This window comes from Grammomys surdaster, unplaced genomic scaffold (genome assembly GCF_004785775.1).
Source record: "Grammomys surdaster isolate TR1022 unplaced genomic scaffold, NIH_TR_1.0 126391, whole genome shotgun sequence".
In the NCBI taxonomy this organism is placed as follows: domain Eukaryota; kingdom Metazoa; phylum Chordata; class Mammalia; order Rodentia; family Muridae; genus Grammomys; species Grammomys surdaster.
The window spans coordinates 17,349,096-17,373,695 of NW_021621185.1; the positions used below are offsets into that span (position 1 = coordinate 17,349,096).

Consider the following 24,600-nt stretch of genomic DNA (forward strand, 5'->3'; position numbering starts at 1 on the left):
GGCTTCACATGCTCACCTTTTCCTACGACAGTTTAGTCAAGGTCCCAGATTTAAAGCAGGTATTTAAATAACATTTGGTATAGAAGCTGCCTTATTTTAAAATTGTGTTCCTTTGTAGATTTTTGTGCCCTAAGAACAGTGAAGTATTTATTCCCATTCAGATGCTGCATCTGAGATGTCTAAGCTAAAGATATAAACTTGGAGTAGGAAAAACTTGGGTTAGATTTTTACAAAACTTGAATTGTTATATAATTTCTAATTAAATATTTTGTTGGTAGCGCAGATAGAATAGATGGTTACTTTCTACTAAAATGTTCATTTTATTTCAGGAAGTGGGAGTTTTGAGGGATGGGATAGTTCGAGAACGCTTATTGTGATTTCATGTAGAAACAGTAGTATTGTATAATTATGCTGTTTTGCCACCATATTACCATTTAGGAAATGTACTTTTTAGTTGGCAGTGATGTTTTACTGACTTACAGAAATTCAAAACTGAACATTTTGTATTTAATGTGGCATATAAGTACAAAATAGGAATTTGAAGATAAAAAGTTGTTGGTTCCTACATCAAAAAATTTATTATTTCCTGTCTTTGTTTAGGATCCCAATGGGATCTGTCTCACTAGACCTTCCTAAGTCAGTCAGAAAGGATTCCATGCTCCAATTCTTGTGACAAGGGCCGAAGTCAGCAGCTTTTCATGTTTGTTGTAAGGTTACTGCACTCTCTGTGTGAATGCTAAGAAGAGGTTAAGTAGATAGAGTTTCCTATGCTTTATTGCACATAGAAAGTCTTCTTTTCATCATGTTGTTCACATCACTTGGAAGAGCTATTTTTTTCTCTAAAAGAAATGATAGATAATAGAAATTGGGTTATTTTTGCATGTTCAGTTGTAGGAGTCTATCTATACATATTCAGGTTTGAGTCATGTACTGTAGTTACTGTAGTTGTAGTTCCTATGTTTTTAACTCTCAGTGCTATAGATATTGAGATTCTTGGGTAGACTGCAGAAAGGGATATTTGTTTTTTTATGTACTCATGATAGACAGATCTTTGTGAATTCTAGGCCAGACTGGTCTACATACTGAGTTCCAGACCAGTACACAGAGCCTTGAAAAGACCTGCCTGCCAAATACCTCATCCGAAGTAGGCAATTAGTGAAACAATTACTTGGACAAAGTTGTGGTGTTCCTAAAATCCCGTCATAAGCACATGATGTATATATAGTTCTACTTCATTAGAAGACTTTGTACTTTGACATACTGACACATGCTGTTCATGGTGTCCAGGATGTGACTCCAGCTATGACAGTGAAGCCTTTAAAGGCTAATACAGATCAGTAGCTTGTAAATGGTTTACTTAGAATAATTAATGGAGTAAATAGATAGTGGATTTAAACTAGTACACACACTTTGTGAACTAGAGAGTATATTTAAGGTTGGGGCAAGAAAGAGACAGGAGAGAGGAGGTGGGAGGGGGGCTGACTTGTGTGTCTGTAGAACTCAGAAGGCATCAGATCCCCTGAAACAGAAGTTACAGGTGGCTAGGATTGTGATGCTGTAGGTGCTAGGACTAGAACTCGGGCCTCCTGGAACTGCAGGAAGTGCTCTTTATCACTGACTCACTAACCTCACTGATGTCTCAGAACCTTAAGGGACAGTTTAGAGAATCATGAACTATTGGTTTGTTTGTTTTTTTGGTGTTTGAGTTACTAATTCTAAGATTTGTAGTTTTGAAACTGTTAGATCGATTTTGGATTTTGCATGCATCATTTTAGCTGTTTACAAAGTGTCTTGTCTAAGTTACTTATTAAAATTAATTAAAGCATATATTCTACTTCAGCAGTTAATAGAACTTGAACCATCTCCAGTTTAATTGATTAATTAATGGGTACTGGAAGAAATAAGGTAACAAATGCCATCAAATTAAGCATTCATTTTCTTTCATTTAGGCTGCATAAGAACAATGCATTGCTTCCATTTTTGAGAGCTGAGTAGCTGCTGTTGAGTATAGGACAGTTGTCTCTGCACTGTCCTCTTGTAGTAGTTCATTTTTAAGACATTAAAATCCTGAATTATTTTACTTTTGGAACAGGTAAAAGACGTGATAGTTTGGTGGATATAAAGTGAACTCATGCTGCCATCCTGACTCACATTCCCAGCCACATGGCCTTACACGAGCTACTTCTCTTCTTTGAGTGAACAAGTCAATCACTGCTCACCTCCCAGGGATTATGAATACACTTGGTAAACACCCATTGAGACACAGACCCTGCTAGATGCTGGGGTCATGCTTTCCAGAGCAGTAGACAAAATATGAACACTGTGCTAATGGGCCACACAGGCCCTGAAGGTCCATAGGACCCACTGTCATCTTGGGCTAGTGAGAGGAGTGGTGGTGGAATGGTCCTTAGGATAGGAGCGTGTAAGTTAGGTTTCAGAGATGGGGAGAGGGGGCTGACAAACCAGAAGGAAGTATTCCAATGAGAACAACCTCCTCAGCCCTTTCTCATTGTGTCTGTCTGTGTACTGCATTTTCAGGTTTCGAGAATATCGGATACTATTGAAATTTCTTTTATAATCTCACAATCTTTTTTAATTATTATGTTTAACTTTATATGTATTTAAGTATATGTGCATGGCAGAGGACAGCTTGGTGGGGAAGGGGGAGGGGAGGGGACAGTTCTCTTTTCACCGTGTGGGTTCCAGAGATTGAACTCAGATTCAGATTGTTAACCTTGGCAGCAAGCACATCTTTACCTCCGGAACCATCTCTCGCAGAATCTTTTTATTTGTTTGTGTGTTTATTGTGGGGGTAGAGATTGAACCCTAGCTTCATGCATGCAAGCCAAAGACCCTATCATTGAGCTGTCTTCCCCAGTCCTGACCCTGAAACCTTGGCTTACTGTCATTTAAAGATTTGCAAAAATAGAAAAGGAAAGAGAAAAGGAAAGAGGAAGGGGAGGAGGAGGGAGAGGAGAGAAGATGGCCGCGGATGTCCAAGTGGCCTAGCAGTCTGAGGTAGTTATTCATTCAAGGTTAGGCAATTGGGTCTACAGTTCTAATTGTGTGGGCATCTTGTGTATTGAGTATTTGCTAATATATTAATCCATTGAATAAGCTTTAAGCTTTAAGAGTCTTCATTCTACCAGGTACCGTGAACATGGCAGATATTGTCTAGGGCTTAACCGAGCATTATGAGGGTGGCAGAGCTGAACCAGGGACCGTGCTTTGGGGCATTGACTCCAGGAAGCTGATGAGTGGAGGCAGCCGCCACACTCACGTCTCATGGGTCTAGGGCCAGTGCTCCTGGCACCTCTGGCCACTTCTCATGTGGAAAGATGGCAGCGGTCCAGGTAGCTAGTTGGACTTTGCCATGGCTTAAATATTTCACACATCAATATCCTGTCTTCCTTCTTCTGACATCTTAATGTTTGACACTCAACAGAAGTAAAAATGAAAATGTGATTAAGATAAAAGATAGTAGTTACTGTGGAGTTTACCCTCCAGTAACCACCAAAATTATTTTTTTAAAAAAAGTATGATAAAGTTTTTGAATTATAAAATACAGTCTTCCACAAGGTTTACATAGATACTTTTGATATAATAGAAAAGAAAACTGAGATGTGTAATTTGTAAATTTCACAACTTAATATGGCAAGGAAAAAAGATGAGGTCACTCAGTTCTGAGTTTTGGACTGAACTGTTCCAGAATTAGAGGAATAGTCTCTAAGTGGCCTGCTGTAAAGCCTTCAAAGTGGCAGCTGGCCCTCGTAGCCCCAGCCCGCGGCAGTGCTAAGATGCCCTGGCAGAAGCATCAAAATGACATATCCTCTGCCTACTGCCGTCACAGGAGATGTCCATAGTGGTGACAACTCTCCTGCCTCAGCCTACAGCTTTCATGAAACACCACTGCAAGAGCTGTCCCACAGGAGCTGCACAGTGTGGCAGCACCTCATCTCCAGCTTCTCTAAGCAGCAAAAACTAGCTGCAGCCAGGAGGGACTTACTGCCCTAACCCATGGCTTGATGCAAGGAAAGGGAGGTGAAAAAAGAAGCTACTAATCCTGGAGCAAGAAAACCCACCAATTTCTGAGCCTCCCTCAAAAACCCAGCAATCCCTGAGCAGGAAATCCACCAATCCCTGAGCTTCCAAAGCTCAGGACTTGAAATCCCACCAGTCCTCAATCTGGAAATCTCTACCCTGAAAAGCTCCATCCCCTAAGAAATCCTATATAAGCACTACCCTTTATCCAATTCCCTGCTGTCAGTTCCAGAGAGAAGAGGGCAGCTATCCCTGGATTCATCCCTTCACACCCTGGACCCTCCAATAAATCTCTTTCTTGAAATTTTCTGCCTGGTGTGACTCTCTCATGAGACGAAGCCAAGAAGAGAAGCAAAGAAGTGGGGCTTAGGCTCTTCAGCTCCACAACTCAGCTAGGGATACCCTCCCCTGGGGGGTTGCAAGGCCTCTGCTAAGTGGCTTCCTCTCAGTGCTGTGTGGTTCCTGAGCTCCTGTGTCTCAGGATACCCTTCCACTGGGACACTGTCCCACCTCAGAGCTGTTTAATTCCTGGACTTGCGAGTCCTAGGATATCTTTCCATCTGAACAGAAGCAAGAAGAACATGATCTTTGTCCTGAGAAGTAACAGAACGAACGGTATGTCAGTACAGATGTTGTTAGCTCAAGTGATAAGAAGACCAAAGTTTACATGGGTTAAGGTGTAAGGATTATTAATTATAGTAAATCTTCAGATAGAGTTCTTGGAAAGACTTCAGTGATACCAGCAAAGACTAGAATTACCTGATACTCCGAATGGCCTATCGTTTATAATCAATTTTCTTATGACCCCACAGACCTTCTGGCACATGTCACACCTGACAGATTCATTCTATCAACAGAGAGGGTGAGGACACTATGATTAACTTAATTTTAGAGACATAACTTCCTGGGTGATCATAACCAAGATTGGTTTCTCTTAATGAGAAATGAAGGCTTGACTTCTAAGGAACTAGCAGTTCTAGTCATAATTGAGCACACTGAAACATGGGTTTGTTGTTGTATGTTCAAAAGTTTGAGAATCATTTTAAAAGTTTGTCTGTCGTGGCAGTACCTATTTATGTCATGCTTCCTAGGATACAGCATCGTCACTGCCTCACTGTAAAGAGGAGGTGTTACACCTCACCCAACAGTGAGGTTGGTTTATGGCAGTGGAGGTGGCAAGAGGCTGTAGAGCTAGGGAGATAGCTGGGACAGTGAAGTGCTTTCCTTGCAAGCATGAGGACTTGAGTTCAAACCCCAGAAACCACAAAGAAGTGCCAGATTCTTGTAATCTGAGGACACAGAGAGAGGTAGATCCTTGATATACACTGACTAACCTAACTAATGAATTCTCTGGGCCAGTGAGAAACCCTGTCTCTAAAAACAAGGTAGATGGCTTCAGAGGAGCAACACCTAAGGTTGTCTGTCCTACGTCCTCTATGAGTACACTCACACATGCCATGCACACAGATACACAAAATTATACAGAATAGTCTCTAAAATGGGTAGAAACATAACAAAGGTTCTAGTATTTAATACAGTAATCAAAGTATTTGTCATTGAGGCCTCAGTAAGTTTCTTTTCCTTTGTGTCTCACAGTAGAAATCTGACAAGCATTGTTTTTTTCAGAAAAAGGAGAGCTTGTCAGCAGCTCTGTCAGTGAAAAAGAACAGTGTTTGTCAGGAAATAGTCATACTAGAGATTTCAAATCTAAGACCTGTACATAGAAATTGGCTACCTAGGCTTAAAATTTTTACAAAATACTTTTAAATATTATACTTGAAGTTGCATTAGTTGACCAGGACTTATTCTTGTCAACACCTATGTCATGATTTTTATGAGAGAGATTTGGTAGATATTTGGTCTTAGGATTTTATTGCTGTGAACAGAGACCAGGACCAAGACAACTCTTAAAAGGACAACATTTAATAGGGGCTGGCTTACAGTTTCAGAGGTTCAGTCCATTATCATCAAGGGAGGAGCATGGCAGCATCTAGGCAGGCATGGTGCAGGAGGAGCTTAGAGTTCTACATCTTCATTTGAAGGCTGCTAGGAGAAGACTGGCTCCCATGTGGTTAGGAGGAGGGTCTTAAAGCCCACACCCACAGTGACACACTTCCTCCAAGAAGGCCACACCTATTCCAAGGTCATAACTTCTAATAATGCCTGTCTCTGGGCCGAGCATATTCAAACCACCATACTATCCTTGGTCTTTAAACAGACCTTGAAGACACAAAGCCAGCAAAGCTGAAAATGAGTCTAGGGGTCATGTTGCTGTAAATGTGATAATTTCAGGGTTACGTTTCCCTCCATATAGAGCTGCTGTTGCCTGAGGTATCTCCCTTGTAAACCTAGGTTAGATGGAGTCTTCTTCACTAGTGTTTTCTATTACACCATGATTGTTATAGGGGATCATAGAGTTCATAAGTGTGTGATGGTAAGAAAATGCATGTTCTCCGTCTTCTGCCTTGTTACTTGTTTTCTCTGTTCTTTAAGACTCATTTTTACATATGTATGCCTGTGTGTGGAGCTGGTTCTGAGGAAGCCAGAAGGGGATGTTAAGTCTTCTGAACAGAGCTTGAATTACCTGTCAGTGTGGGTGCTGGAACTGAACTTGGGTGCTCTGGAAGAGCAGGAAGTACTCTGGACCCACTGATCCATCTCTCAGCCCCCATTTTTCTTTATTCTTAGAACTGAGTCCATTCTTCTTAAGAGCTTTCTCTAGGGCTCACGCTAAGGTTCTCATTTAGACTGATTGTCTTCTTGACCTACAGAATAATCTTGTTGACCTCCCCCCCATGAGCCTTCATTGGAGCATTGTATTGACCATGCTTTTTGTTCTTGTAGCTTCTTTTCTAGATTTTAATTTTCAGTTTACTTTTTATTATTCTTTTTATTATTTAAAATTTTTGAGAATTTCCTACTTGTACAGTATATTCTTAAATAAATTTCTTAGAAGGGGGCCATAGATGAACTTTCTGATTGTGTGTGTGCATGTGTGTATGTGTGTGTGCATGTGTGTCTATGTGTAAGTATGAACAGTTCACTTGCTTTATAGCATCTGTCATAGGTTACCACCTGACTCACTGAATTAAGATCTTAATGCATGCACCTTCACTTCCATGGCTCCCTCAGTTTCAGCTGCAGTCCTCCTGTATCACTGGCCCCCTTCACTCCTTTCCTCTGTGACTCTTCCCACAGCCTGCTGTGCTCTGTGCTGTGTCTGTCATCATTTCACCCCACTAGAGAGTGAGTGCCAAAGGTCAGGCTTTTGTACTTTTATTCACAGTTATGTCCTTGGTGTCTGAGGTCATGACTAGCATACAGTAGCTTCTCAATAAGTAATTGCTAAATGAGTTAATGAATTTTCCTTCACCCTTTATTATAGTTATAAATTTAGGTTATGTCATTTTCTCTAAGAATCTTGAAGGGATTAATTGATTGTCCTCTGATAGCTATTGTTATTAGTGTGAAATATAATGTCAATATGGGTGTTCCTTTTTTGTAGGTGACCCATTTCTTCTCCTTTTGAAAACTTTAGTTTTCCTAGAGCTGAGGAAGTGGTTTTCTTCATTTTTTCTTTTCTTAAAGACAGAGCTTACTAGGTGACCCTAGCTGGCCTGAAACTCAGAGATCAGCCTGCCTTTGCCCTTAAAGTGATGGGGTGCTGGGTCCTCCTCTTCTTCCTCCTTCCTGTTGTTGTTGTTGTTCTTCCTCTTTCTCCTTCTTCTCCCCCCCCCTCACCCCCCCTGCAGAATCTCACTATGTAGCTCTGAACTCACAAGGATCTATCTACCTCTGCCTCCAAGTGCTGGGATTAATGGTATGAGCTACCATGCCCAGCAGCTTGGAAATTCTTAGTGGCCATAAATGAGGAATTGTTTTTCTCTGAACTTATTTGGCACCAATGAAGCCCTTTCAGTTAAGATCGCTGGATTTCCTGTGCTTTTATTTTATGTGTGTGTGTGTGTGTGTGCACATGTGCACGTGTGTGTTCACAGGTGCCACATGCACATGGAAACCGAAAGTTGGCCTTGGGTCTCTCTCAGGAATTGTCATCACTGTGTCGACAGGGTCTCTCCCTGGATCCAAAACTTGGAAAGCAGGCTAGGATGGCTAGCTATCATCAAGCTCCAGGAGTCTGTCTGTCTGTCACCATACCAGGCGTTTTAAAGTGAAAGCTGGAGCTGAGACTCTTCAATCCTCAGCTCTTCTGCCCTCACCCTTAATCCCACACTGTTCTCAATTCACCCTGGTTATACAGTGCACCCCAGAAACTTACTTTTGTGTGCATACTCCATTTCCCTTTTTTTGTTTTTTTTACAGTCTTTTAATGTAAGCTTTCACTAAAGCTTTTACTGTTTAAACGGTGAAATCTGATATATTGTCTTTAAAGGAACTTATTAAATGGTGTGCTAAAACAGGCATAGATTGATCTAACATTTGAGTTTGGTTACTAGTAATGAGTAACAATAAGTTTGTCACATTAGTAAGAAAAAAAGGTAACTGTTGGTTGACTAGAAAGATGTAATCTAATTCTACCTTGTGCACCCGACATTGTTAATATTTTATAATAAGAAAATGTCCCATGCCTGTGTTAACTTTTGTTGATGTGGCTAAGGTGGACACCTAGAGAAGGAAGGCTTTCTTCTGGCTCCTAGTTTCCGGTCATGGTCAGATGGTTTCATTGGTTCGAAGCCTATGGTGGAAGGGTGTAGTGGGACAGCTACTTACCTGTAGCAGTCGGGAAGCAAAGGAGGAAGCATCCAAAACCCTATAACTCTTCTCAGTCTGTACGACTCTAAAGCCAGCATCCTCTGAACTACTGCTCAGTCAGTAGCCACCTGCTCCACAGCTACAGTGTCCCTCTCCTAGGTGGTCCTGCCCCCCTCCTCCCCACCCCCAGAATCTTCTTAAGACAGTCTTCTAAATACATTTACTCCTTTCTTTAGCTTAGAGAGGGTGGAACCCAACCCATCCTGAAATGCCCTCGCAGTCTTTTCTGTTGTCCTGTTGCAGGGTCCTGTCTTTGTTGTGGGGCTCATCTCTTTAGCTATCTTACCTTCCTTTGTCCCAGCTTTTATGGCCAGACTGTAACTTTTCAGTACCCCAAGCTCTACTTTTAGTCTCGGTTCTCAATATAAACCTGACTCAATATAAAGCAGCAAGTCATCCAGACTCAACCTGACTACTGCCCTGCATTGTTCTTACCTTCATCAGGTGATTAGACACCATCCTTGGCTCATGCTCCCTTACCACAAGGTCTGAAGTCATACACAGAATGGAACAGATTGTTTGCCACAATGTAACATGAGTGGCTCCAGTCTGGCTTGTTAGATTTCAGAGTGAAAGAAACAGAGGGCAGAAAGAGATCAGAGTCTGACCCCAACAGATGAGTCTGTTTATTTCAAACAGCGCAGGTCAGACACTTTCCCTCAGGTTTTGCAGGGTGGGAAAGGCTGGCTGGGACCCTTTATAGGGACAGGTGAGGGGCTTGGAAATGAGGAAATTGGTGCAGTTGTCAGGGTCTATAGTCTCTTCTTGGAATTGTTTGCTTAGGTAAGACAGACTATTCTGAGAGACAGGCTCTCCCAGCAAGCATTCCTTTCTGGGCTGTGGCTGACATTGGGCAGGGTCAGTTGTAATCTCCTAGGAATCCTTCCTGTTGTTGCAGCCCAGGCATTCTATCCCAGTCCTGATAGAACCTGTGTTCTCAACAGAAGTCTCCTCTAGGTCTGCTCTTCACTGTACATGTGCCTGCTGGTATCCTGGTCTGCAAGATGTTAGCAGAATCACCCAGTAAGCTCTACTAGTTACAACACTTGAGGCTTCTGTGAACTTCCCACAAATTCAGCCTACAAATGAGTGCAGAAGCTTCTGAATCACATTGCTAAGCAGCCACAATGATGGCACACGCTCCCCCCCCTCTGTGTGTGTGTGTGTGTGTGTGTGTGTGTGTGTGTGTATCTGTCTGCGTGCGTGCACGTGTGCCTGTATGTGTGGGAACAAGTCTTATGTTCAAAATGATCTAATTCCATCATCTCCCTAAGGTGCCATCAAATTATAGCTCCATGGATAGATGAAAACCTCGTGATCTATTCCTTTCTCAACCCCCCTGAACTGGCAGCCAGACCTTTAACACACATACTTTTTAGGGGAGCAGTTTAGAGTGAACCCAGAACATGGGCACACAGTATATTGGTGGGGATTTCATTGTACTATTACATATGATGTGATAATGACCTCAGTACCCAGGATTTAATGCCTCATAAGCTGTTATGTTTGTCCTGTATAATGCTTTGTAGCCACTAACAGCTATATTTTCAGCATCATGTAACTTGTCGGTCATTCATTGATTGATACTGTTAAGTGGAACTATTTTCTGTTGTGTTTACTCTGTATATGCTAGAATTACAGGTTCTCACTAGCTGGGTGATTTTCCCCCCTTTTTCTAGGGCAGTAATTTTTCTATCCAATAACTTTTTCCTGAGCATTTGTATGTTACATGGGGCAAGTGGGTAGGTGTCCCTAATTTTGTTGGGGCTGTTCCTGCCATTCTAAATAGACAAACATAATATAATGGGGTGACAGGGATTCAAGTCAAATGTTTGCAGGACAAAGCATTGTATGCCTCTCTGAGAAGTTACCAGTGTGTTTCGTTTCTCCATTACTGTGTCTCACTTCGTTCTACTCCAGAATCACTTTAGTTGTTTGTGTAATTTGAAAATGTTAGAAGGCAAATGTATGCATGTTCTTTAGGCTCATTTCTTAAACATTCAGCTCAGTGAGCAACTATAACATAAATCTAGCACATTCATAGTTCTTGACCTTGTTTGGCCCTGGCCATAGGTTGCCACCCTGATTATATCTTTGAATTACAGGATCTCCAGTAGCCTATCCAACTCACTGTGGTTTGAATCTGAGATAGCCCCCAAAGACTCATGCATTTGGAGGCTTTGTTGCCATCCTAAGATCTCTGGCTTAATCAACAGATTAATCCCTGATGGATTTGTAATATGATGACACTTTTGAGAAGTTAGGGTGAGTTGAGGGGGAGGGCTGGATCACTGGGGCATGCCCTGGAATAATAAACCTTGTCTTTGGTCCCTTTCTGCCTCTACTTCCTGACTACCATGAGTTAAGCAATTCTACCCCATCATGTTTTGCCATACTTACCATAGACCCAGAAACAGTAAATGTGGACTCAGACCATGAGCCAAAGTAGACTCCTTTAAATTGTTCCCCTTTCATAACTGTCATGGGAGGACAGACTACTGATGACTGACTACTTTTTTCGAGGACTTTAGCAACCACAAATAATTGGAAACACTCTGCCTTGCTGATAATGCACTGGATTCTGAATACAAATAAGTAATAGTAGTTACATAATGATAATTAAAACAGCAACTCTGTGACAGTGATGGTATACAAGATGCACAGCATGCAAGTCCAAGACTTGCAGAAGCCTAGCATAAGACCTGTGTGTTAGCTGTTTTTCCATTGCTTTGTTGACACTGTGACCAAGGCAACTTACAGAAGGAAAAGTTCAATGGGACTCAAGGGTTTCAGAGTGTTAGTGTCCATGAGCATTATAGAAGAATGTGACAGCACACATGGTGGTGGAGTAGTAGCTGAGAGCTTAAGTCCTGATCCACAAGTGCAAGACAGAGGAAGCTACCTGGGAGTGGTGTGGACTTTTGAAACCTCAAAGCCTACCCCCAGCGACAAACCTCCTCCAACAAGGCCACATTTCCTAGTCCTTACCAGTCAAAAATGGTGAGCCTATGGGGGACATTCTCATTTAAACCTCCACAACCTGTGTGTTTGGAAAACAGAAGTATGTGTGAAGAAGTAGTTCATAACATACGACTCATTGGTAAGAGCAGTTTTTGCTTAGTTTTTACCAGCCAGTACTGAGAGTGCACCCCTCCTGTTTCCTACTGAGGCAGCAGAGGAAAACTGGAAATCCAGACTTAACTCAGCTGCTTCTTGCAGAGCTAGCCCTCAGACCTAAGGCCTCACCGTCGCTAAGCAAGGACTTCATACCAAGTAGAATCCCAACTTTTAAATATTAGGGTAGTGTTATTTAACTTTTTAGTATAGTATTCTCAGCTTTTTATTGTATACTAAACTACTCTGTCCCAGTACTTCCTTTATCTTTTTTTAAAAACTGTTTAAAGGGACCTTTTAAGACAATTATCTGTAGTAATTTTGTGGTACTTATATTTTGAAATTATAATCTTAATGGGTAAAGATTTCATTTTAATATCAGAAATTAACAGTTTTAAGGTTTTTTTATATTTTATGATTATAATTGTATCATTTCCTCTCCCTAAACCCTCCTATATACCCTTCCTTGTTCTCTTTCAAATTTATGACCTTTTTCATTAATTGTTGTTAAGTGTGTGTGTTCACACCCATGTGCACACATGCATGCATATATTCCTAAATGCAACCTGCTCAGTCTGTGTAATGTTCCTCCTATGTGTGTTTGGGGGCTAACCATTTGATACTAGATAACCAGTCAGTGTACTCTTCCTGAGGAAGACTGATTTTTCAGCTCTCAGCATTCCTTAGTTACCTGTTGTGAATGATACTTTTATTTCCTCAGATGGAGGAATAAGATGAGAACCATACCCAAATTTGGCAATACACAGCTTGGGCTGAGCCCAGAACATTTTCTTCTCTGTTCTAACTATCCCTAGGCATAGGCCTGGAAGCTTCTAGCCTCTGGAAGCTTCTAGCCTCCGTACAAGCCAATCTTCCAAGCTGACTGCTTCAATCCAGCTTCTCTTGGCTTTTGACTGAATTGCTCTGTTTAGCCTCATGTCAACTTTGGCAATCTGTTCTAACCTTCTGGCTCGTTCTGTCTCCACCTGTGTCTAGCTTGTTCTCTCTCTGCAACCTGACCTGGTAAAACTGCCTCCTCTTTATGTACTTCTCTCCCTTAAGTAGCTTTTCTTTTCTCTGTGCTTGTAAGAGTTAGGCATATTCTATTTCAAATCTTTCTCTGATTCATCACTTTGCCTCTCAATTAGACATCACTTTCAAATGTGGGTGCTTCCTTCTACAAACTAACTTTACCTTCATTGTTTGGGATTAAAGGTGTGTACTAAGGGTGTATCTTTATTCCAGCTAGAGAGATTAAAGATGTGTCCTAAGTCCTGAACCACACCACAACTAGAAACAGATTTTTTTCAGTAGATAATACAACCTCAGGGTTCACAGTGTGAACATATATCCTGCAGCATAGTTCCACTAACTAGGACCAAATATTCAAATATATGGAGAAGATTCTCATTTAAATCACCACACTGTACATACATGCTACCTTATAGGAATGCTAATATGTTACTGAACTTGTCTTCTTTGTTAGGGTTTCTATTGCTATGATAGAAAAAAAAAAGCCATGACCAAAGCAACTTGAGGAAAGGAAAGGAATATGTCCCAGCTGACCATAGTCCATCATGAAGGGAAGTAAGAGCAGGTATTGAAGCAGGGACTATGGCAGAGTGCTGATTCACTGGCGTACTCCTCATGGATGACTCAACCTGCTTTCTTACAGAACCCAGGACCAGCAGCCCTGGAGTGGCGTCACTCGGAGTGGGCTGGGCCTTCCCCTGTCAGTCACTAACTAAAGAATGTCCACCAGGCTTGCCCACCACATTTTCTCAGTTGAGATTCCCTCCTCTCAGATGACTCTCGCTTGTGCCATATTGACAGAAAGACTAGCCAGCACAACACTTTTATGCTAAACTTGAATTAACCAGAAATAAGAGACTGCATTTTTGTTTTGCAGGCTTCCTTGTTACCAGAATCTGCCTGATCTCTACCTTTTCTTGTTTGAACATTATTTGTACTGGTTTGTTTCCCCTAATTGTGATAGAATTACCTTTAAATTACCTATTCTAGTTCCTTACTTACATAAGTCTGACATGAAACCAAGTTCCCAGGAAGTGGTAAATAGGGTTTTGTTGAAAATAATCTAGTCTTTCTTTGAGTTTTGGTATGTAGCGTACTGATTTTCACCCTCAGAATAAGTGTATATACACTGTATTCTTTAAAGGCACATGTACAAAGTTTTGGAAAACATTGTCTTAGTTTGAGTTTTATTGCTGTGATGAGACACCATGACCAATAAAATTCTTCTAAAGGCAAACATTTAATTGGGGCTGGTTTACCATTTCAGAGGTTTAGTCCATTATCCTTGTAGCAGGAAGCATGTCAGCATCCAGGAAGTTGTGGGGCTGGAGGAGCTAAGAGCTCTATATCTTGTACCAGAGGCAAAGAGAAGACTGGCTCTTACGTGATTAGGAGGAGGGTCTAAACAAGGCCACACTTCAAAATAGTGCCACTCCCTGGGCCAAGAATATTCAAACTACCACACTTATCAATTAAAAAAAGCAACATAGAATTGTTAGCTCTTTCCTAATACTTTTACATTGCAGATGCAAGAGTGGATTTTTCTTCTTAATGTACAAGCAGAGGCAGCTATCCTCCCTCTGTGTCTTTACCAATAAGTCTCGTGTGTTATAGCTCGATAGAAAGAAGGGTATCCTGGTAGTTGGAAGCCAAGGAATACCACAAAGTCACACTGCACAATAAATCTCACTCAAGAGATGTATTGGAAGGGAAAAACGAGGAAACTCTGGGAGCAAGGCCTGGCCACTAGTGCTCCTCAGGCTGGAGGTCTGGCCACTTGGCTTCAGTGGCAGCTGGAGAGGTGGAGCCTGTCTGCCATAGTAGCCTAGGGTGGAGCCTGGCAGCTGGAGATCTCCAGGGGTGGGGCTCACAATGGGAATCTCTGCTATCTGACTGAGATTGGTGTGGATAACCAACATCTGTGTGTGACTGTGTGACTGTGGTACTCCTTGGCTCCCAACAGTCAGGACACCTTTCCCCTCAAAGCTGTAAAACACACTTTACCCAGAGGACTTGGAGCACAGGGCTCATGTTTAGCTCTGTGGCTAAAAGTAGTTGCCTCCATCTTGCCTGCCCATATTAATTTGCATTTTAACTATGCTTTGTATTTACATAGTTTCTTTGTTATCCTTTAGAGAAAAAAATCTAATTCTCTGAAACTTTTGGTTTGTGTATAGGTTGGTCAAAGAAAAAGTGATGTATGAAAAAGAAGCAAAGCAGCAAGAAGAAAAGATTGAAAAAATGAAGGCTGAAGATGGTGAAAACTATGCCATTAAAAAGCAGGTAAAGCTGATGCTTACTGAGATGGCGCTGTGCACTGTGGGAATGTGCATTTAAAAGTAAGGAAGTGGCTGCTGCGAGGCATGTCTGTAATCTTAGCGTTGAGAAAGCTGAGGCAGGAGGATAAGCCAGCCTGCCGCCTAGTGACGCCCTGTCACACAAACACAAACAGAAACCCCAGCAAAACAGAAATAAAGTGCAACAAAGGTAGGACACTGACACAGGGGAAGTGGCCACAGGTCACAGCAGTCACGTGTTAGACACAAGCGTCTGTGGTTGCTCTCGTCCAGGAAACTACAGCTCCTCCAGTTGTAAGTACTGACCATAAAAAGTAGATGGTCTAGTAAGTACACTTACATGCTTAAATTTAGAGATAGCTTCCCAAACTGATACGAAGACCATGAAAATAAAATACATGTTGTGTTTCTTCTCCTAATGGTTAGGAGATTGAAGGAGACCAGATGTTCATCTGTAGTGACTAGCTAATGAAAGTGTCCTGGACACACACTGGGCTAGAACTCATCGTAAGTTAAGATGGACTCATGAAATCTGCAGAAAGCGGATGGAACTGGCTGGTTGGGTAGTTTGTGTAAGTCTTGAGGAGAGGGCCCCTAACTCTTGAGTTGCTAGGGTTGTAGTTGCTCCTAGATGTCCTTATGCTTCGGTGCCTGCAGGCGCTGTCCGTGTAGCTTTTGGTGGTTTCTGCCCCCTCATTTGGTCTTGCTGGAAGTGTACGAACTTTTTCTTTAAATCTACCTTTTGTTGACTTTTCTGTTTTTTTCCTGTTTGTAATTTTATCAACTTGTACTTCATTTCCTTTGATTGTTTTGAGTTTATTCCTTGCATTTTTCTGTTTGTTTTTTGTTTTGATTGGGGGGGGGGGAGTGCTGTTCGCTTGGTTTTGTTTGTTTTAACAGGGATTCTCTCTGTAGCCCTGGCTGTCCTGGAATTCTCTAATTAGACCAGTCTGGCCTCCTGCCTCTGCCTGGAAGTGTTGCTATTTAAGTGCTGGTCTTTCTATTTTTGAGGTAAGAACGCTTACCCTTCCTGATGTCAACATTCAGTGCTGTGGACTTCCCTCTCCCGGTGAGTTTGGGTCTGGCTGCATTTTTGGCCTCAGCCTCCCAAATGCAAGGATTAAAGGCATTGCCACCACTGCCCTGCTGAGGGATTACATCACAGTTAGATGGCGTGCTGAGTGTGACTGTGGGTTTAGACTTGTTGTGTTTTCACTATAGTTTGATCTAGGATATGCTCTGCTTCAGTGTGCCATAGGGCTGAAACATGTTTGCATTCTTTTTCTTTTGTAGTGTTCTATTTCGTGGCTGATGGCTTTCTGGGCTGGTGTCTAGTTCTTCTATCTTTACTCATTTTTGTCTAGGATTTCTATAAATTGTTGAATATAAGTGTGGAAATCCCCATATGTTTATGTGCATTTGTCTGGTTTTTTGTTCAGTTCATACACAGAGTCATGTTACCCGGACATGCTTATAATGGTATGATAATGTGACACTCGTCTATCCCTGACAGCATTTCTTGATCTGCAGCAGTCAGTGCTACAGGACTTTCCTCTGTACAGTATTGATGGTATCACTGTTGCTGTTGTTTTTTAATGTTGCCACATCTTTTTCCATCTTTATATTTTCTGTTTCTTTACATCTGAAGTGACTCTCTTATAGAGAGCATATGGTCAGGTACAGTTAGTCCGTCCATGCTTTGCATGGTATGTTGGCACCATTTACATCTCATGACACTTGTTGGTCTGTCAGAGTGTACGCTCCCCCTCCCTTTTTCCCTTGGTGGATTCAGAAATAATCAGGCAAACACGAGTCAGATGGATCCCTAGCTCACCGTGTGAGTCTGTTAACACACTGCCCCCATTTAAAAGGGAAGACTAGTTAATGCTGCAGTACCTTCTAGAGTTCTCTTGTAGTCATACAAACGAGAATGACCATCATTGGCTTCAGAATTGCAGACATGATTCTACAGGTTATTACAGGTCATAGGTCTCGCCCAACCCTGGTTATAAGCTCTGCCTCACTAAAGAAGTTGAAAACCTTATCCTAATCAGTTACCAGCTTAATAGTGCCACATTATTTCACAGAATTCTTCCTGTGACAAAGACTTCCTATCAATTGGAATGTTTCCTTTTCAGTTATGTTTGTGTATAAAAGAAATTGACCAACTTGTAGGCTCTGCAGTCTATAGATTGTTATAAGTTAATAAGCCTTGCTTAGTCTTCCCCAGCTTCCATTTTACCAGAATAAATACCCAAAAAACTTACAACTTGTTTTAAAATGAATTTTCACTCAGGGGTAGCACTCCATGATGTTTCCTTCGGGTTCCTTATGTGTCCCAGTTACTACACCAAGACCCTGATTCTCCCTTAGACGCTGTGTAGTAAACGTTAGAATAAGCCTTGTATTCAGGTCTTCTAAAGAAAGGTACCGTTCATTTGAGTGACTACTTTCCAAGGAAGATACTGTTAGTTAAATTTGGGTAGTTGGGGATGTCTTCTTTGTGTAATCATGACTCAGATGTTGTTATTTTTGACAGACCAAGTCCCAGAAATTGGACACTAAATCCCACTCCTAGTCAAGAAATTATTCCAAAGGGAAGCTGCTGGGAAAAGAAAATCAGTTGTCTTTAATGAACGATACTTATGTCAGCCACAGGGCAGGGCAGGCTCCATGCTCCAGGCTCCATGCTCAAGGTAGTTAGCCAACACAAATTGGACTCCATGAGTTTTTAGTGGCCTTTTTGTTTGGTTTTTGTTTTGTTTTGTTTTGTTTTTAAAAAAAAAAGAACATGAACTTGGTAGGGTATCGATTTGGGAACAGCCTAGGAGGACTTGAGAGACAAGATTGAATATGATAGTGTACTGTAGAAACTCCCAGAGGGTTAATGCATGTGTGTGTGTGTGTGTGTGTGTGCGTGTGTGTGTATCTCCCTGGCAGTCATAATTCATTGGTACAAGGAAAAGTATTCACCTTGCAGATTTGATGCAGGTATAGTTTATGGTATCCACTAGATAGGACAAATGTTCAGTGCAGCCAACTGTAGGTAAATCTTCAGCTGTGGGCCTAGGGCTATTGGGGGGTGAATATAGAGAAAACTTAGTGACTATTCAAGGTGGAATACAAGAGAATAGACTTTTGCCATGTTGAAGTCAAGAATTCCAGCTTGCTAGACTAACAGATGATCTTGTTCTGTTGCTAATACAGAGAGATATTAATCAGTACAAGCTATGTTGTGTAGTGCTGCTTAAAGTTCATTTCAGTAACATTAAAGCTTGCCAAACAACTGTAAATACACATTTTGACTTGTCACGAGTTTGGCCTGAGTCTTTATATTCTTCTTTTTTAATTCCTGTAAGCTGTTCTATGGGAGTTTTTTCCAAAGGAGGAGAAATCTGAAATGTTCTGTTGCCAGTTTTCCACACATATTCAAAAGGAGACGTGCAAAGTTGCGCTCCCATGCTTAAGTGTTTAACTTGTGCCTTGTTAGTAATGCTTTTGACCCTAGAAAATAGATATGGATAGAGAACCTGAGTGTTGTAGTGGCTTTATGACGAGCTCTGACAGACTGTCCAAAAAAGCAGGAAGATACTGAGTCCTACTAAAGTTTCCATTATAATTCAGCATTATTGCCATTACATTGTGGGTATTGTTTTATTTGAGCTAGGCAATCTTGGTAATTTTGTACTCGTTTCTCTGAAAGCCTTTGATTGTCATGATATCTGTCTCTGAGAATAATTAAGGAAACAAATTGAGTCCAATATCTTGACTAGTAACCAAGCTTCCTAGTCTTCTTTTGTGTTTTGATATTCAATATAGCTTTGAATGGTAGATTTTACATCCAGAAACATCCTTTGAGTAAAAGTGTCCCTGTGGTTAATTCTTCAGTGTTTACCTTCAGGAGGAATAGGCAAGAAGTTGGGATTCAGGGGTGCTGCGTTGGTAATTTGGCTCAAACTGCTGGGGAGAGTAATCTCTCTCCTGAAATGAAACACAAGGATAAGTAATAGCTTTTTATGCATGATGAGCAACAGAGTATGAACCTGCTGGTCTGTGCTTTTCCTGTTTCTTTACCTCTGTCTTTCAATGAGTCCCTCCTGCAGTGTGCACACGATGTGATCAATAACTCAATAACTTCTCTCATGCAGTAATTATCTCCCTGTGATATTATCTGAACACTGTTTTCCTTTATTACCCAAAGATGCAGGAGATATTTATATGACCAGCTGATCCCATTTTAGATAAAGGTGCTTTGTGACAGCAGGAGAACGTTTACTTTAAACAGCCTTTCAAAATAAGAGCTGAATGAAAGCTCTGCCAGTTAATTGCCACTTACCACGAGAAGGAGATTACCAAAAGGAGGAAAAAAGTGCAAAACTTCTGTAAAGTTCTGCTTAGAACTTGTACTTTGCAGAATTACAATCTGATAAACCCAATTAAAATTAGAACATTGAATCATTTAGCATAATCATACTTTCCATTTCCTCTAAATCATGAGTTCTATGCCAATGTATAAAATAAATACACACTAGTTCTGTCACCTGACATGTCCCCAAATGTTCTCATTACAGGCGGAGATCCTGCAAGAGTCCCGCATGATGATCCCAGATTGCCAGCGCCGGTTAGAGGCTGCATATACTGATCTTCAGCAGATATTAGTAAGTAAGGGTTTCTCTGTCTACCTAATACATGGAAAACCAAACATTTCAATCTTTAATACTACAGCTACTCGGAGACATGTTGTATTTGTTTGTTCTGTGTCTTAGTTTCTTCTCCTATTGTATGATAAAATACTCTTGGCAGGAAAGCAGCTTAGGAAGGAAAGGTTGGATTTAGCTCAGAGTTCCAGGTTAGTGTATCATAGCAGGAAGTCACGTGACTTGAATACTGGTTATATACATCCGTAATGAGGAACAGATCCAGTCCGTGCATCTTTGCTTGTCTCCTCTGCTTAGGGAGTGGTCCAGCCCACAGCTAAGCTGGATCTTCCCACATCACATAACATAATCAGAGTAATCTCTGTTGACATTCTCAGAGACTAGCATTAATCTGTACAACCCTTCACTAGTATGTCTGGGGCTTGCCTCCTAGTTATCAAGTTGACAGTCAGTATTAACCATCATACTGGTGTACCAGCATGCTTTTAAATATTTGAAGAGTTTAACTTATATTTGAGTTATAACTCCACTAAAATTACTTTTCTACCATGTTTATTCTACTGATTTAATTAAACATTTGAGCCATAATAGCAGGTATTCATGATACCAGTTTTGAGCAGCAATATATTTGGTGTGTGTGTGTGTGTGTGTATTTTTTGACAAATAACAGTGAGCCAACTGTTTAAAATTTGATTCAATCCAATAATCCAGTGTTTCAGATTAATTTGGTCCTTGTTTAAAAGAGCTGGAATTTTAGATTCAAACCTGAATAAACTTGAGAGAAAGGGAAGCCGAAGATAATGGAGGCAGAGCTCTCAGAAAGCCACTGAGGTGGGTGGCACCATTCTCCTTACTGTTAAAGCATACAGTGCTTAGCTGACTTCATGAATGAATGGAAGTGTAAGTAAAAGCCATCTTGTTTCTTTGTAATAGTTAAACAGATGCACAGTGTGATTGTTCCACTGTCTGTTGCTAATAAAACACCCTGACAGAAGCAACTTAAGGGACAAAGAGCTTACTTGGTTTAAATTGCAGGTTACATTCATCACTGCAGGGAAGGCAGGCTGCGGGTAACATTACGTATTTAGTGAAGACCAGAAAGCTGTGAGCGCGTGTTCCCAGTGGATATACACTTTGTCAGCCTGACGACTAAAGCTAACCATCACAACCAGACTTTCTGTCTACTTGACACACAAACACATCACTGTAAGCGGTACCCTTCTCTACCCTTTGTCCCCAAAGTCACACGTTCATCTCCTAATGTAGAATACAGACCACCTTTAGAATTCCTTATTGTCTTTAAATTTTTCAATATTTTAAAAGTCTGGAATCTTGGAATCTGGGTTCCTGTAAAATCAAAAATAAGTTATATTTTTCAGCATAAAACAGTTCAGAATAAACGTTCCTATTTCAAAAAGGAAGAATTGGGCTTAACAAGAAATCCTGCAGTTCTTTGTCCTGCATCTGAGGTTTGTAATGAAGTTGGCCAAGATCCAACAGCATAGGCAACCCACACTCCTGAGCCCTGCTTCCTACGGCACAGAGCTTCTGTCAGTGTTCTCCACACCTGCCCCACTCCTCAGGGTACACCGTGGGCCTGGCTACTGGGGTTCCACTGTGGCCTTTTAGCACAGGGCCTGCCTCCATGTCACACAGTGCCCAGCCTCAGCTGCCCTCAGTGACCCCCTCACCCATACTCTCTCAAGACTTCAAAACAGGTAACACGTGACTAGAAGCCAAGTTCTGTTGACACCTCAGGATATAGCCTTTTTCCTTTGGACCACAGCAGTATCCACTTCTGTGGCTAACCTTGAAGACACATTTTCCTTTTCAGTTGCCTTCCAGGACCAAGGGATCCCTTAGGCTTTCTTGTGAGTGAATTGCATCTTCTAAGATGTAACCTCTAAGTGGTGTGCCTTCAGAACTGTTCATTCTCTCGTGCAGCACAGACTTCTCTTTCCCTCTGTAGACAGATCTGTCCATTGTCTTTATTTTCAACTTTCCTCAGGTTCTCAGAACAGTAGCAGAATGAGACCAGACTCAGCCAGAGTGTTATAGGAATGACCCCAGTCCAGTTCCTGAGAGCCCTTGTGCTGGCCTCCACGTGCTTGGCCTCCATCTACAAACACTTCCACATCTTCCCACAAAACAGCTGCAGTGGCTGAGCAGCCACCCGGTCGTTCAGTCAGTTGGGTTATCACAGTCAGTGCCCTACCTCCTGGGACTGTCATCTGCCACAGTTTTGTTTGTTACTGGGATAAAATACTGAATAAAAGCAACCAACTTAAGAGACAAAGAGCTAATTCGGCTTATACTTCCAGGTTACATCCTATGGAGGTCACAAGAACGTGAAGCAGCTAGTCAACATTATATTCTTATTCAAGAGCTTAGAGGGATGAGTTAGTCTTCCAGGCGATTCTAGATTCTATCAAGTCGGCAGTCAGTAGCAGCCGTCACACAGCTGGGGTGGGAATCAGAAGCAGGTAGGTCTCTGTGAGTTCAAGGACAACATAGAGAGTTTCTGTCTCAAAAATAAACCATCCCAACTATTCTGGTTTCATGTCTGTTTCTGTGATTAAAAACAAACAAACAAACAAACAACCCTAACAGAAAACTGTGAATCCCACTAGGTGAGCATAATACCACTACCATAATTTTTGAGCCAATTTGAAGCAAGTCGTATTAAATCCTGTCCGGAAGGATGGACACTGTCCAGGTCAATACCCAGAACTCTCAGAGAATGGCCGTGAACCACATTAGGTAAAGGTGGAGCCAACAAGGCCATGTACTACTGAAGTGATTTTTATGGGGGATTTCTGCCATAGTCTTTCTCGTTTAGCTCCCAAGTGAACAACACAGATACCAGAATTTATTAACAAGTTACAAACCTAAACTGGGCAGGTTCTGAGATTATTATAACCTGGCTAGGCTATTAATAACCATGAATGTCGCATTGCTTGCCAGCTGGTTCTTGGTGGTTCATGTATGTCCTTAATCTAAGCTCTCTTGGCCGTGGGTTCATGATCCATCCTGCCTTCTGGCCACCTCCTCTTCTTTCCACCTCTTCCCTTGTCGTGGTCCCTACCTGAGACCCCTACTCAATCGCAAATCCCCTTTCTGTGTCTCCTGCCCAGTCACGGCCTGTAGCCTTTTATTGTCCAGTCAGAGATTATTGGGGAGCATTCTTTACAGCATGTTGGTCAATACAATGCACAAGACCAACCCCAACAACAGTGAACTTTCTGCCTTCATCTAGTGAGAGGCAAGCATACATCCCGACATACTTCTGCCTACATGTGACCAACCACATCCTATGCAGTTGGGGCAGTCAACCTTGTTTACAGAAGTGAAACCATGTGCCTTGTTATCTTTATGAACCACAGCCCCCAGCATTCCAGGGAAGTTATCTGTCTTTGGACAAGTGGGGCTTTTAGGTGAGAAGCATTTTTGTTGAATAGATCTCTTCAGCACAGTGATTTAAAACTTAAAACATAACTTTAGCCTTTACACAGCAACTTCAGGAAGAAAGGGTTTAATTTTATTAATGTTTCCAAATTATGGTTTATTATAGGGAAGTCAAGTTACTGGAACTTGAAGCAACTGGTAATGTCACATCCAGTTAATAGTAAAGGGAAATAACTACAAACATGGTCACTAGCTTGTGCTCAGTTTCTCCACTCTCCTGTAACTTAGGACCCCTAACCTAGAGAATAGTGTTGCCCCCAGTGTGCTGGGTCTCACATCTCATATCCAGAAGAACAGAGGTCAGTGTGCTGTTAGGGATAAAAGGGGTGTCATACCATCATTGGAGCTGTGAGCCGCCTGATGTGGAGAATAAGAATTGACCTCTGCTCCTTTGGAAGAGCAACAAGTGCTTTCAGTCCACTCAGGCATCTCTCTAGGCCCATAGTGAGCTTCTTAAAGGTAGGATGCTGATTTTCATCAAAAAGAGAAACCAGTTTTTATTTTATTTTATTTTATTTTATTTTATTTTATTTTATTTTATTTTATTTTATTTTATTTTATTTTATTTATTAGAAAATAAAGTAAAAAAAGAGGCAGGCATATCTCTGAGTTCAAGGCCATCCTGCTCTACAGAGTGAGTTCTAGGACAGCCAGGGCTACACAGAGAAACTCTGCTTCAAAAAAACAAACCAAACAAAACGAAAAGAAAAAAGAATGAAAGAAAAGGAAGGAAGGAAGGAACCTCAGTTAAAATGCTGCATAGAAACACTGTTTATATGTCTTAGCAATTTCAGTGCTTTTTTTCTCCTTAGGAATCTAATAGCTGATAAGATAAAATAATAAAAATTGTTTAAAAATGATATGTTTGGATAGTTGTACTTGAGGTTAAATTAAACTATTACTTCTTCTCAGTAAACTTACATTTACTGAAAGAAACATGTTTAAGGTACATTTTTCAGGGTTAAGAAATTACTGCCAGTCATCTAAATTCAGTGTTTTGAATTACTGTTTATGTTGAATATAGACATTATTTCTTTTTATCTCTGTCATAACTGTCTGCAACTTTTGTTGTCTGTAACTTCCTTTAAAACTCAAGGGCTGGACTGATGGACCCAGGTTCAATCCCAGCACCGTATGGTAGCTCACAGCAAACGATAACTTCAGTTCCTCGGATCAAACACACCTCGCCTCCTCTGGCCTCCATGGGCAGCAGGCATGCA

General features: G+C 41.3%; 1 protein-coding gene across 1 annotated transcript in view; it reads left to right on the forward strand.

Moving 5' to 3' along the window:
• Positions 1-24,600, forward strand: part of Tbca (tubulin folding cofactor A) — a 57,620-nt gene that overhangs the window by 31,876 nt on the left and 1,144 nt on the right. The window contains exons 2-3 of the mRNA XM_028760133.1: positions 15,138-15,243; positions 19,829-19,915. Of these exons, the coding sequence (XP_028615966.1) occupies positions 15,138-15,243; positions 19,829-19,915 (193 nt within the window). The remainder of the gene's footprint in view (positions 1-15,137; positions 15,244-19,828; positions 19,916-24,600) is intronic.